Genomic DNA, 15,588 nt, shown 5'->3' with positions numbered 1-15,588 from the left:
GGACTATTTCCACATTAAATACAGACAAATTACATACACAGGCAGCATGACGAATAATAATAATGATGATATTAATAGTGATAATAATTCGGACATGTTTTTTATAAACCTAAACCACAGTGATCCGATGGGATTTTGGAAGTTTTTAAGGAAGGGAAGAGGGTTCGTGTTCAATGCGCCATTGTTCTATCAACGTTTAGTTATAATGTTCATCAGTTCTTGCTGCTGTAAACGCAACAGGAAATTGCGGATGAATGATCTCGACTCGCATCGACAAATGAACGATGGTTCGGCCGACACGATGGCGGACACGCTCGGTGGAACCAGCACGAACCCGGCGCGTCCCGACGGTCCCCGTAAAATGGCGCATTAAATCAGATGCCAAACACGACGAGCTCGGCTTGCTGGGCCATCCCATCCGAGTCCGACCTGGCGGTAACATCTATATTCACGAAGCTTATGAAGTTCCTGAGAGAGATTATTGCCATCAATCCGAGCATGCACCGGCACGTCCCCCACGGAGGGCGCAATCAAAGGATCCTCGCTCTCCCGTCGGCGCCCGGCTCTGCGCACACGCCTAAGTAGCCGCGACGCAGGACAGCCGGCCCCGCTCGGCCTTTATCTGCGCCTTTACGGGTGATTTATGGCCGCCGGGCGGAGCGGCACCGACCATGTGCCTGGGGAGTGCTCGACAGCTCCGGGAAGCGCGTCGCCGCCGCGTTCGTTCCGCCGACGGAGCTTGCAGAGACGGGGGTCGCGTGCGCAGCGGACGCGCGACCAACTTCAGCGTCACGCGCCTCGTAAACGACGTCAACGCGGAGAGGTATCGCTTCGTTGACCATGTCGACCACAGCTTCGTTGACCACATCGACCCCGTTCGCCGTCCGTGAAGTTCCTCCGGTTTTTAATCGATCCACGGTGGATTTTATCTGCTGTGTAATGTGCTCTTAACAACGACTCGCGGAGCTTGTAGGTAATCCATTAACGGCGCTGTTTACCCCACTGGTTGCTTGCGATTGTTGCAGGGGGGGGGGGTAAAAACCACCCATTTATGGCTCCATCGGATGTGGACCCACAGGGGCTCATTGCGCCGCCAGTGCACCATCACTCGGGTCCGGTAAACGGGGAGTGGTTGTGCGCAAAAGGAACGTTTTTCTCATTCCCGATGTCTTGGCTGTGAAACTGTAGACTGTGAAATGTGTTGTTGTGTTGTGTATCGACGAATGTGTTGTTCGATTATAATCGGTTTGAGGGCAATTACATCTTCAGAGGTTCTCGTGAGGGGGTGTTGCATCTCAGAACATGCCGTTTTCTACGAGGAGGGTCGAAGTGGACCTGTAGCCTGTTTAATGGGGGAACACCGTCATGGTCCGCGGATTCGCTCTACGATGCACCAACTTGAACGGATTATCGCTGAAGGAACCAGAAATAACGTTGAATAAACCACAAGGATTACGGAACATGTTAATTTCACGAGAGCGAAAAACGATGTGCAATCGATAAATTGATATAGTACTGTCGAGCATGAACGAGAATAAAATATGATATTAACCAATCATTGTCTGCAATTCATTCCACAGGATGGTGCACTTAGTTTGGGTTCGATTCCCGACCAGATGATGAACTCTGTCCCTTCGGTGTTTAGCATACCCGTCGTTGCATCAAGGTGTGTACCGTCCCTCAGATGGACGATAAACTGGGCGACTCGTCCGCCAATATTAGTTGGTGGACGTTAAAGACCACACCGTGTCCTTCGTGATTAGTCGGTGAGTTATCACCTGCATCCTGAATTTTTTTTTAAAGAAATTCCTGCTCAAACCCCCAGCTGGGAAGGCAAAGGCAAACTACCCAATGCAATATTTCCAATGGAGTTGATTGGGAAGCAGAAAACCTTGAGAGTCGAGACAGAGACAGGTACTCATAACATACTGAAAATCAACAATAAAATGTGGATGTAAAATACTAATTTCATCAATTAATCACATCTACTATACTAAAAAAAATAGAATATGTTTGTATGTATGTATGTGTGTGTGTTTGTTCGTCCTTTATAGGCGGCCGAGCCATTGGATGAAATGAGATGAAACTTGGCATGAGTGATCCTTGGGACATGAGAACGGACATGGGGGGTCAAGTTCAAGGTCAAAGGTCATGGGGTCAAGGGGTCAAGGTCACCGGGTAACTTCAATTTCTCAATTTCATCCGATCGAGACGGGACCAACGCCATTCGACAGATAATCAAAATTAATACTGAAGGACCAATTTTGTGCCCCGTCTGGGACGGGGTTTCGGCTAGTCCATACTAATAAATGTCAGTGTGTGTGTTTGTGTGTGTCAGTGTGTCTCCTCCATAACCATGAAACCTATCAGCCTGAAACTTTGCATGCATACCAAGAAAACTCTAAGGAAGTGCAAGAGTGAAAATTGGGTGTTTGATTTAATTAAAACATCCCTTTTGAAGATAATTAACAGCCTTATTTAATTATATCCTTTATCAGGCGATCCTCGGCCACCTCACTCTCGATGGTGTCTTAAGGCGTTTCCTGGGTAACCTCGCTGGGTCTGAAGCTGCCATGTTTTTTGGCCTGCTCAACCATGCCTTGACTTGGAACAGGCCACAACGATTTCTCAACGAAAAAGTGTTTTTTTCACTTTCCTCACTCATATTATCGAATGCCTGTTCATAATAGTTACAAATCGTTGTGTACATCACTTTTGTAAGTACTATAGTGTTCAAATTAGGAGCTTTGAGTGATTTCATGCATTATACGATATGATTTTCCACGATCTACTCTCAAGAACCAATCAAAGTATATCATCGAAATATGATTTTGGGTTTGACGATCGAAAAACATCCGGACTAAATAAGTGTCGAAATATGTTGTGAAATCTGGAAATTTAAAGAAATAACGAGTCTTATAACTAAGCCGATATACCTATTTACTTTCAGCAAGAAAGGCTATGTTCCCTTCTCCAAATCATTAAACTTTCCTTTTTCTACTGTTTGGAGAATTATATTGAGTGAACAAAAAATTTAGGAACATGCCAAAATTAACAAGCTTCATTGAGCTGTATGATTTAATGCATTCACCGCGAGACCTCGTGCCCTGTGTCCCAGAAGGACTGCCTATCCATAGTGTCTGCCAGATCTGTGTCTATATTTTTGGAGGTTTTGCGAGGAGCTCTAAAAGGGAATCAAAGCAAATCTGGTGAAAAACATGTTTTTTCAAAAAAGGTTCCAACGTTTGCGTGGACCCCGAATTGATGTACCACGTGATGTGTGCACAGACAAGCAGGCAAGATGGCAGATTATCTACAATGTTTATTTCAAGGGCGATTGAACTTTGCGATGTCTCCAGGGGTGTTCTGCATTAAGCTGCAATCGTTTTGTGGACATACTCATTATTTGAATGAATTTCATGATATTTCATTAAATGCTGCGTGTGCGGCGAAGACCGGCTTGAAAGTTAAAGGGATCCAATATGATATGCAGCGATAGCCTGGCCAACCATTCCTTATCAACCACTTAATTGGTGTACTTGCACGAGTGCTTAAGACACTTGCCGAACACCTTACAGTCGATAGCGGTACGTGCTACATCCTTCTGAGTGAATCCTTCACTCACTGCGGACACTTTTGCCCGCCACATCATTCAGAGCAAGTGGCTCATGCCCTGTCACCCTGAGCGAGTGGTTCATGCTCCGTCATCCTAAGCAAGTGGTTTGTGCTCCGTTATCCTGAGTGAGTGGTTCGTGCTCCGTCATCCTGAGCAAGTGGTTCGTGCTCCGTCACCCTGAGCAAGTGGTTCGTGCTCCGTCATCCTGAGTGAGTGGCTCATGCTCCATCATGCTGAGCAAGTGGTTCGTGCTCAATCATCCTGAGCGAGTGGTTTGCGCTCCATCATTCTGAGCAAGTGGTTCATGCTCCGTCATCATGAGTAAGTGGTTCGTACTCCATCACCCTGAGTGAGTGGTTCGTGCTCCATCACCCTGAGTGAGTGGTTCGTGCTCCATCACCCTGAGTGAGTGGTTCATGCTCCATCACCCTGAGTGAGTGGATCGTGCTCTGTCACCCTGAGCGAGTGGTTCGTGCTCCGTCACCCTGAGCGAGTGGTTCGTGCTCCGTCACCCTGAGTGAGTTGTTTTGAAATAATACCCAATTTCCAAGCCGTTTGCCATATTAACGTGTTTGTAAATTACTGAGCCCAATTTTTGTGCCATCTGTCACACGCAGCTCTTTATAAATAATAATGTTTGTGAACATATCCCTGAAATTTCTGTATAAACGCAACGATGTTTTATGGTGAAAGCTACTCAAGTTTTTGGGTTGTTGCCGATATCAGGTGTGTGTGTGTGTGTGTGTGTGTGTGTGTGTGTGTGTGTGTGTGTGTGTGTGTGTGTGTGTGTGTGTGTGGTTCATAAAGTGTATATATATATATATATATATATATATATATATATATATATATATATATATATATATATATATATATATATATATATATATCTCCCTGTCCCATCGTTGCTCTACCACCTTCCCAATACAGTGAAGCACTCTCCTCCCACACTTCTCCATCTCTGTTATCTCTGTTGTCTCTCTGTTCTCTCTACATATCCGGATGGTGGTCATGTTTGGACAGTGTTTGTCTCCGGATGTGTCCGGGCGGTGTTTACATATGGACATCACGAACAACATTTGAATTACACCCATGAGCAATATTGGGGATGTACACACACACACACACACACACACACACACACACACACACACACACACACACACACACACACACACACACACACACACACACACACACACACACACACACAACAATTACATTTTTACTGTGGGTAAAGGGTAAACTTACACGTGCAATTATGACAACTCCTCAACCCTCCCCCACTCCCACCCAAAGTCCTCCCCATCCCCAAAGCCTCAACCTCCCCCTTCAAACTCTGTCCCATCTTTGCTCTCCCCCCCCACTCATCCCCAAGCCCTCACCCCCTCCCAACCCTAAGGCATAAATCCCCTCCCCACTTCAAACAAACCGTGTATAAACAACAAAACGCTCCCTCAATCGCTGAGGCCGAATTTCACAAGGCTCGTGATGCTGATCAGCTCAAAATTATTTTTACTGTCGTTTTGATCATTTTACAATGAAGGGAAAAATTACGATGATTGTGAATATGACAGCTCCGAAGAAATCTTTGACTTCACATCGCAGTGGGTGGAGTCTGGCGAACTTTCCAACCAATGGGTGGAATCAGGACACTCGCACGCACTGACGCATGCACGGCTCTTTCTATACATATATACAATAGAGAGAGACCTGGGTAAATAAGGGATACGGGGAGGAATGAGGGGTCGGATAGGATGCGTGAGGTGGACAAGATGGACAGAGAAGCAAACTCTCAGGAAGGAAAAAGTGGAAAATTCGGAAGGAGGTAGGGGAGTGGGTTAACGGGGGTAGACAAGATCATGATTTTGTGAACGTCTTGAAGACCTGGAGGGAAGAATGAGATTAAAGAGGATGTAGAAGTTGGTTCCACAGGTGGGGGAAAAAGATGTGCGAATGAGCGGAGGTGGGCAGTGATCCTGGATTTTGGTAGTTTCACCAGATTGGGGTTGATAATGTGTGCGTGTACCCTGCAGAAGAAACTTGGGGTGGGGGGGGGGACAAAACATGGAAAGAGCAGAGGGTGCAAGACCAGAAAGGAGGTGGTGCAAGACTACATTATTTTCATAGTTGTCATGTGAGCAACTGATTGTCAGTAAATTGATTTTGGTTGATACAAATATGAAACTTATTTCTTCATATTCATGGAAAAGAGACATCCACAAACTACATATGCAAAATGCTGACAATAGATGCCCCCAAAAATATTTTTCAGAGCATTTGAAGCTTTCCTGGTGTTCTTTATTCAAGATAATACACCTGTACTTAGAAACGTGTTCGGAGATTTTAATCCACATTCGTGTTATCATACCAGAGCTTGTTTTAGGTTTAAATTTGATACAACCAAAGTTCCTCCACTCCCACACCATAATCATAATACAAACATATTTCTGCACTCTCAAGCTTCCTTCTTTGACACAAAGAGTGAAAAGTTTGACATTAATGGTGTACTTGTACAAAATATGCAACAGAGCAGCACAAACTGACACGCTACCCACGGACTCGTCAAAAATATTCGCCATCTGTTGATTAAATTTTTCAAAAGTGACAATTGCTATACGACATCGTGAAAGTTTGCTTTAACTCATTCCGTGGTTGTACTCAGGGTTCAATAACTTATTCAGTGATTGTATTCGGAGAGGGGTTCAATGTTCCTGAGTTTATGAATTCCACGATTGTATTGGGGTTTAATTAACTCATTCAATGGTTTTATCTGGGATTCATTGTGCATTTCACTCATTCCTCAGTTGTATTGGGGATTCAATGCGCATTTTAATTCATTTTGCAGTTGTATCAGGGGTTCAATTAACTCATTCAGTTGTTGTACCGGGGGTTCAATGATCCTTCATCTCATTCAGTTGTTGTATCGGGGGTTCAAATAACTAATTCTGTGGTTGTATCCAATATTCAATGCACCTTAAGCTCATTCCGTTATTGCATCGGGGGTTCAAATAACTCATTCAGTGGTTGCATTGTGGTTCCATGCACGTTACCTCATTCAGTGGTTGTATCAACTATTCAATCAACTGATTCAGTGGTTGTATCAGGGGTTCAATGCACCTTTAACTCATTCCACGGTTGTATCACAGGTTTTTTCTCTCTTTCATTCCAATGAATGAAAGCAGAGTAACCGAAGGGTAAACTTACATTGAGCGATGTGAATGTTTATATAACAGACCATGCACGAAGCAATGGGACTCATGGCGGTCTTGGTTTGTTTGGGTCTTGTTTTGCAGGGGTCTTGGTTTTTCGGGGTCTTGTTTAGTGGAGATCTGAGTTTGTTGGGATCTCGGTTTGTTGTGGTCTTGGTTTGTTGGGGGTCGTCCTTTGGTGGGGTCTTATTTTGTGGGGGTTTCGGTTTCTTGGAGTCTTGTTTCGTGGGGGTCTCGGTTTGTTGGGGTTTTGCTTCACGGGGGAGGAAAAAAGGGGGGGTGGAGACTCACTTTGTTGAGGCCTCGGTTTGTTGGGGTCTTGTTTTACAGGGGTCTCTGTAGTCTCTGTTTTCTGGGTTCTCAATCGAGTCACAATTTTGATCCGGAACAAATTAATGTTTCAGAATGGGTTCCCAGTTGTTGCCCATCCTTCGTTAGTGGATCTGGTTTTGGTTTCTGAAAACAAAGTTATCGTACGTACAGAATAGAGTATAGTCTCAGACATATCGATTTCCCAAACAACGAACACAAAACAAAACAATCTATAATACTCTACAGTAATTATAAGCTCACCTGGACTTCAGCCAGGTGAGCTTATGCGATCGAGCAGTGTCCATGGGTAAGTGAGTGAGTGAGTGAGTCAATCAGTCTGTAAACACTTCAGTCGTTATCGCTTGCACCAAACACACGATTTTGATGAAACTTGGCCACAAGCTTCATATCTGATGCCGAATGAAGATTTATTTACCGCATCAAAATCTGCGCCCATTAGGCGGGTCTACGGGGGGGGGGTTGACCCCCCCCTCAAAATAGGTATTTGCTCTCTTCTCCGAAACCACATACACAATTTCGATGAAACTTGATCACAATCTTCATCACCCATGATGTACCAAAATTTTTTCAAGTCATAAAGAAATCAGGGCCAAAGAGGATCTGTGGGGTGGAAAGGTGGGGGGTGGGGGGGTTGAAGAACTGTTACTCCTGATCCAGGTGAGCTTCAGTACGTGCTGTTCTGGTTCTGTTATTCTTTATATTCACCGCGTTTCACTCATACTGTCGTGCGAATATTCTTATGCAATGATAAATTGCGCTTTTATAATCACATACGTATACGCATATGTATAATGCTTGCATCCAGTTTTGTTTTATAATACTGTCGTGTGTGTGCGTGTGCGTGTGCGTGTGTGTGCACGCGCACTCGTGTGCGTGCAAGATGCTGTTGTTGGCTGTTATCTCCACACGTCCGTGGGTTTCAGGATGTAGAACGGAAATCTACCAGATCTCAAAGTTTCCACCTCCGTTAGCGCGCGTGTGTGTGTGTGTGTGTGTGTGTGTGTGTGTGTGTGTGTGGGTGTGTGTGTGTGTGTGTGTGTGTGTGTGTGTGTGTGTGTGTGTGTGAGTGTGTGTGTGAGTGAGAGAGATAGATATATGGGTGTGTATATGTGGTTTTGCAGGTAAAAGGAACAATGTGTCCATGTTACAGGTAATTTAACATCTGCATATATAATATTATACACATTGAAATACATTTATATGTATGTATGCAGTGTTCAGGAATACAATATTATATAAACACATTATAATACAAGTAAAATATTATATAAATACAATATTATATATTTACAATATTATAGAAATACGATATTATATAATTACAATATTATAAATACATGATTATAAAAAACTACAATATATAATAACAATGATTAAATATAATATATATATATGTATTGTAAATAATAAAAAATACATTATTATACAAATACAATATTATAAAATAATTACATAATAATATAATTATTATTAATGTTATATAATAATATAAATACATTATTTTACAAATACAATATTATATAAATACAATATTATATAAATACAACATGATAAAATACAATATTATAGAAATACAATATAATGAAAATACAATATTATATGAATACAATATTATATAAATACAATATTACACAAGAACAATATTATGAAATATCATACAAATACAATATTACATAAATACAATACTATTAAATGAAATATTGTACAAATACAATATTATACAAATACAACATTATATAAATACAATATTAAACAAATACGATATTATATAATTATATTACAATATTATATAAATACATTATTATAAAAACTACAATATAACAATTATTATATATATGTTTTGTATATCAATATAATTTTATATAAATACATTATTGTACAAATACAATATTATAAAATAATTACAATAATAATATAATTATGATAAATATTATAAAATAATATAACTTTATAAATACATTATTTTACAAATACAATATTATATAAATACAATATGATTAAAACACAATATTATATAAATACAATATTATTAAAATGCAATATTATACAAGTACAATATTATTAAATGACGTATTATACAAATACAATATTATATAAATACATTATTATACAAATGCAATATTATACAAATACAATATAATATAATTACAAGATTATACAAATACAAAATTATACAAATAGAATATTATGTAAATACAAAATTATATAACTACAATATTGAACAAATGCAATATTATATAAATACATTATACAAATACAATATTATATAAGAACAATATTACACAAATACAATATGATATGATTGTTAATCTCATAAAAAGAGTAGAATAACCACATTGCACACTTGATTGAAATTGTGGATCTCAGCGTCATGATGCAGGTGACGTACTGACCATGACCCATAATGGTGCTTTGGCGAACAGCAAGCAGGAATTGCATCCATGAGCGAGTCCACACTCCTGAAAGCTGCATCACTACTCGTAACGGCGCATCTCGAGCCACTAATTGCCGCCGATAAGGTGTTGTAGGTTCGACTGCAGGTAATAGCACAGGTACAATAAACATACTCTGTTAATAAGTAATAATAATAATAATAATAATAATAATAACAACAACTAGGACTCCAGCAGGTACCCACAGAAATTCCACGTCATGTAAAATGTAACTTCAACAATATTATGCAAAGATTAGTGACTTGCTTGAATCACCCCCACCCCAAATCCCCAACTCTCTCCCTCCAACTCGAAGTCCTTAATCCCTTCCCACAACTACAAAACTTCAATCTCCTCCCCATCCAAAGTCCTCAAATTCCCCTCCGCACAAAGCGTCAACTCCCGTCTTCCAACTCTCTCACCCTTCTCTACAAAACCCTGAACTCACCTCCCCTTTATTCCCGTTATTCAAAGCAAGATGTCATTAACGATATTGAGGTTCAAATTTAATCAAGAGGTTAGATTAAATCAAGATTAATATCAAATATAATAAAGAGGTTAAATTAAGAGGCATAAAGAGGTTAAAATTAAAGAGCCTGGTGTTGGCGCAGTGGTTAGGGCAGCGGCTTGGGATCCAAGAGGTCCTGAGTTCAAGCCCCGTTGAGCCACTGAATTAATACACCAGGGGGTTGACTCAGCCTGTCATCCTTCCGAGGTCGGCGAAATGAGTACCAGTATACTGGGCTGGTGTATACCCCGGTTAAAACAGGTGTACCATATCCCTGTGTTGTAAGAGGTGACCAGGGTTGCGTCAGGAAGGGCATCCGGCGTAAAACATGTGCCAAATCACTATGCGGATCATAATGGATGATCCGCTGTGGCGACCCCTAACGGGAGCAGCCGAAAGAAGAAGAAGAAGAAGAAAGAGGTTAAAATTAAATAACGACAAAACGACGTTTAATTCACAATCTCACGAGATGTGGTGGAGGGACAGACAGACAGACAGACAGAGATGGATAATAAGCAATTATGATCGCCTCGAGGAAATTAAAAGCAATTCGTTTACCACTTTAACACATTTTAATCAAAATCATGGTATATCAAGTTGAAGTGGTGGACATATTTAAACCAGGTCGAGCAAACATGATATATACTACTACTACTACTACTACTACTATGACAACAACTAGGATGACTTCTTGGGTGGGGGTCCTCCAGGAAACGTTTTTGTATTTCACGAATCGGCTGACCAGGAACCATCGGATAGGTGTTTTATTTATTTATTAGTATGCAGCCTGTGGCTGCTTCGTTGCATCATTCTCTGGGGGCACAACTATGCCACTGATGCAGTGCCCCCTATTACCAGCACACTGGCACTTATTTTGCCGACCTCGGAAGGATGACAAGCTGACTCAACCCACCTGGTGTCAATTCAACAGAATGATGGGGGCTTCAACTCAAGACACAAAGATCTTAAGCCAGCCACCCTAACCGTTAAGGCACCACCAGGCTAATATAGAAGGTTGATTTGGGCAGAAGTTAGTCATTTGTTAATGGTGCCAGCGATGACTCGCCTACTGTTCTTGTGCACTTTGGGATCTTTAACGTCTACTATTCATGTCAGCAGATGGAACATCCAGCTTAACATGTATTCGAGGGACAGTGCACTTTGTGATGCAACACTCTGCATGCGAAACACCAATGGGACCGTTTAATATACTTGGGCCAGGAATTGAACCCAGACGAGACCACTCACAGGTAAGTGTGCAAACTCAGCACCAACATGTCGAACACGAACAAGCAAGGCAGACAAGACAGACAGACAGACAAGGATTCTGTAAATCATAAAACATCACAAGAATGGTTTATAAAGGGATTTGGTAAATGCAGAACAAAACGTCCGCGCTTTGAAAGATCTTCACGGTTCGGGTCCAGTGCGGTCCAGGCGAGGTCTTTGGGGAAATGTGTAATTACGGCTCGGGGAGTAAACCATTGCGGGATTCGAATACTTCCCCGTGTTATCCAAAGGGTGCACAATGTGAATACGTCCGTGAGTAGTACGAACGCAGGTGGGACTGACGTGGGACTGGCACTGGACTGGCGTGGGACTGGAGCTGGATTGGCGCGGGACTGCAGGTTTGAATCGTTCGAGGGAGGATTCGCGGGCGAGATGGACCTTTGGTGCAGATCAGCAGCGATCTGGGGGCGCCGGTCCATCTGTCTCGGCGTGACGCGGAGCAGAGCAGGTCGCGCCATCCATCAGTCGCGCCGCGCCCCGGCCTCGCCGCCGCCTCGTCTCGCCTCGCCCTGCCCGCCAGTCGCCCCCTCGCTAAGTGCCAAGAGGGGCGTTTAGACGTAACGAGCGGAAAATCGCGCCGGGGGGAGAGGAGGGGGTTCGGGATCGGGGTATTATTATTTATTTCCTACCGGGCGATGCTGGAGCGCAAGCACCGCGCCGAGCGTTCGTGGACCCTCGCTGGAGGGCCGGTCGTGTGGGGTCCCTCGGCGAGTGCGGGGAGGAGGGGACGACTTGCCCCACCCCCGGTTCCTCGGAGATCGGTGTGCGTGGATCGTGCGTGGAATCGCCGTGGATGTGCGTAACGTGCTCGGAGCCCCGAACACTGCGCAGCGTCGCGCACTCCAGAGCCCGTTAACTTGTTTGCGTTGGACAATGCTGTTTAAATTAAGCGCCGAGGTCCAGGCGCCCTGGGGATGGAAGCCAGGCGCCCGGTCTCAGGGCGTGGAGTCCCAGATAAGCGTCCGTTTAGAAATTCACTCTTATTGGGGAATTCCATTAAATTGTCCGTCCGAGTGCGTTTGCACTCATGAAACGAGTAACACCGATCGTGATCGGGGGTCGGGGGCGAAGTTGGACGCTTTGATCCGGACAACGAACCGGCGGTTTTCCACTGCTGAACAGGATCCCCGGCTTGCCCTCCATGGACTCCGCGCCGGTTCCACGGTGCCGTCGTGTCGGGAAAACGTCCTATTAGCGTTATCAAAGGCGGTCATGGAGTGGGACGTCCAACACAGAGAGGCGCCGGGAGAGCCTTGGGGGGGGGGGTTGAGGGATTGGGGGTGATGTGGTGGGGGGACGTGTGCGAGCACGGACCGTGCGGGGCGGCCGGTCTCGGTGCACCATTTTAACGTACGCGCTGCGAACCTTCCCGTGCAGGTCACGGATCGCCGCCCGCCAACACCACCACCATCGGTCTCCAAGACGCTGATGCTGGGGATTGGTCCCCGTTCGGCGCCCGATGATGACTCACGCTCGCTTTGCCCGAAACTCCCTGCTGGCGGCGTCATGGCGAACTCGTGCTATTTGCGATGATCCGGAAACAGATAAACCTTTTGATGACCGAACGCAATCAGATTAATTGCGCCGCCCATTGTGTGGGGATTGATCGGTGCGAGACGCTCCTCACCCCCACCTCACCCCTCCCCCCTCACGTCCCTCCCACCCCTCTCTAAAAGACCCGTCGATCCTCGCAATGAGTCAACCCCCTCGGGGCGGTTCTCCATTGGCGGAGCTGGCGAGTTAAAACGAACAGTTTACCTCACACACTCCGCTGCTCTCGTCGTGTCCCTCGTTCCACGAATCGCGGGGAAACTCTTCTCACCTCACACCCGGACAAAGATCCCCTCCCTTTTTTTTTTTTACCGGTGACGGGTCTCGTCCTGCGGTCGTGTCTTCCCGTCGTGGGTCCGTCGCTCGTGCTCCCAGGCGACATGTACCAGGGAATCTCCATGAGCGCCAATAACGCTCCTCCGGGCTGTTACGCGCACCACGAGCCCCCGGTGTCCTTCATGCACGGCCCGGCGCCGCCCAGCGCGCCCGTCTACGTGCCCACCACTCGAGTGGCTCAGGTGTTGCCGCCGCTGCCGTACCTGCAGGCCGGAGGCGCTTCCCAGCACGGAGCCTCGTCCAACGGACACGGAGTCTGGTCGCAAACCGGAGCGACGGACGTCGGGACTTACGCCGGACACCAGGCCATCTCTCCTCGCTTCTCGTACCCCTCGGGTCCGGGTGCTATCGCCGGCATCTCTGGTCGGGAGGCGGCGTTCGGTGGTCCTCTGAGCGCCGGCGCCTCGTCCCCGCACGCCCAGTACGCCAACTCGCTGTCCATCTCCCTCAACGGCACGTACACCAGTCCGTACACCGCCGCGTACATGACCCCCGAGGTGGCCGCCGCCTGGTCCACCTCTGCCGGCATGGATGGCTCTCTCGTACCCGGTCTGCACGCTCGCCCCAACCCTCTGACCGCCCGCCGGCCCAGCCTCGGTAAGTGTTTTACCGGTCGGTTAGGACGAGTTGATGAGTTAACGAAACCGATTTTTTAAACTCCGTGATGAAATGTGTGTAGTTCGCGGCAGAATGGAACCGTTTGAATCGCCCGGTGACCCGTAATTACCGGATGTACCGTCGGGGTCCAGCACGATGCAACCAGCGCCATGGCCTGGTTGGTTAACCCGTTAACTATTAATACCACTGACTGACGACTGTGACTCATCTATTTAAAAGTTTCGTGCTCCGTTGTTTAAACCCATCACGCCGTGATGATTGACAATTTGTTGTTGTTGTTGTTGTTGTTGTTGTTGTTGTTGTTGTTGTTGTTGATGTTGTTGTTAATAATAAATTGTTTGTGAGTGTCAAATTCTCATTTCCAACATCGACACCAATCTTGTTAAATTATTCATTCCAAGGATTCCAATCAGTTTACCCGATGTGCGGGATTTTAATGTGGCCTTTACAAACGTCTTGCAACCAGAGAACCTTGAAAAAGAGCACGTCTTGCCCGACTAGACCCGGCACTGTGTACGAGTACGAAATAACGGGGTGTGGGTAGGGGTGGGGGGTATTTTAACGACAAAACCCCCCAAACCTCAATCCTAATTAAACCAAACCAAACCCTGACCCCAACTGGTTTCATTAAACAATTAAGTCTCGGGTCACGACCCTTCACCATATTGAGACTTTTAAACTCTCCTAATGATGTGTAATCATGGTTTGGGGGTGTCATGGTGGGAATCTCCACCGTTCCTTACAAACAGTTAAGGAACCTTCGGATCCAAAACACGCTGCGAGTCCGACATCCCCACGACCCCTCCCCGAGGTTCATCACTCACCTTTTGCGAGACGTCTTTATGTTTCCCGCAGTTCGTTTACTTTTGGGACGTGAGCGGCACGGATAGACCTCTAACCCCCGTCCCCCCACTTCCAAAAACGACGCCCGTTTATTGAGACAACACTGCGTCCGCTGTTCAAAGGGCTGCCCCCCCCCGAGCGATCCCATCACCCTCTGAAATCATTCGTTTTGATTGGGTCTCAAGAGGGGTCCACACGACGCGCATTTCATGTCGACGTCCGAACCGCCCGGGTCAGGACCGAGGGGTCTAAAAAGGACCGAGGGGCCGTCTGGTGTTTTGCGAACCAAGGGGGCTAAGAGGACCGAGGAGCCATTAGGAATTTAGTGGACCAAGGGGGCTAACGGAAGAGAGGGGCCATCGGGTGTTTTGTAGACCAAGGGGGCTAAGAGAAGAGAGGGGCCATCGGGTGTTTTGTGGACCAAGGGGGCTAACAGAAGAGAGGGGCCATCGGGTGTTTTGTGGACTGAGGGGGCTAACAGAAGAGAGGGGCCATTGGGTGTTTTGTGGACCAAGGGGGCTAACAGAAGAGAGGGGCCATCGGGTGTTTTGTGGACCAAGGGGGCTAACAGAAGAGAGGGGCCATCAGGTGTTTTGTGGACCGAGGGGGCTAACAGAAGAGAGGGGCCATCGGGTGTTTTGTGGACCAAGGGGGCTAATGGAAGAGAGGGGCCATCGGGTGTTTTGTGAACCAAGGGGGGCCGAGGGGGTCTAGGGGTAGCGAAAACACAGTCGTGGCGTGTTTGGCAGGAAACGCACCCATTCTCTCCGGCATTGTATAATTTTTCCAGCTCTCCGCTTTACAATGGTACGTTTTTGGCGGAATTCGTTTTGTTTTTATTTTCCTGCT

At 45.7% G+C, this 15,588-nt stretch overlaps 2 protein-coding genes across 13 annotated transcripts in view; one reads left to right on the top strand and one right to left on the bottom strand.

Moving 5' to 3' along the window:
* LOC147013330 (uncharacterized) overlaps positions 1-14,802 on the bottom strand; it is a 51,089-nt gene extending 36,287 nt beyond the window's left edge. For 3 of the 12 annotated variants that reach the window (XR_015051275.1, XR_015051268.1, XR_015051277.1), the window contains exons 1-2: positions 12,757-13,018; positions 9,555-9,695 (exon numbers count right to left, since the gene is read on the bottom strand). Coding sequence is in view for 1 of the 12 variants with exons in the window: in XM_085855056.1 (XP_085711182.1) it covers positions 9,555-9,695; positions 12,746-12,899 (295 nt within the window). In the remaining 11 variants the exon portion in view is untranslated. The other 9 variants (XR_015051276.1, XR_015051274.1, XR_015051271.1 and 6 more) reach the window with 9 other exon arrangements.
* GATA4 (GATA binding protein 4) overlaps positions 13,323-15,588 on the top strand; it is a 41,982-nt gene continuing 39,716 nt past the window's right edge. Inside the window, exon 1 of the mRNA XM_085855055.1 lies at positions 13,323-13,875. Coding sequence (XP_085711181.1) covers positions 13,323-13,875 — 553 coding nt within the window. The remainder of the gene's footprint in view (positions 13,876-15,588) is intronic.

This window comes from Eptatretus burgeri, chromosome 14 (assembly GCF_056783735.1).
Source record: "Eptatretus burgeri isolate ZD-2024b chromosome 14, Ebu_testis_v1, whole genome shotgun sequence".
In the NCBI taxonomy this organism is placed as follows: Eukaryota; Metazoa; Chordata; class Myxini; order Myxiniformes; family Myxinidae; genus Eptatretus; species Eptatretus burgeri.
The sequence above is the reverse complement of the archived record's forward strand: the minus strand, read 5'-3'. Positions and strand labels throughout refer to the sequence as shown.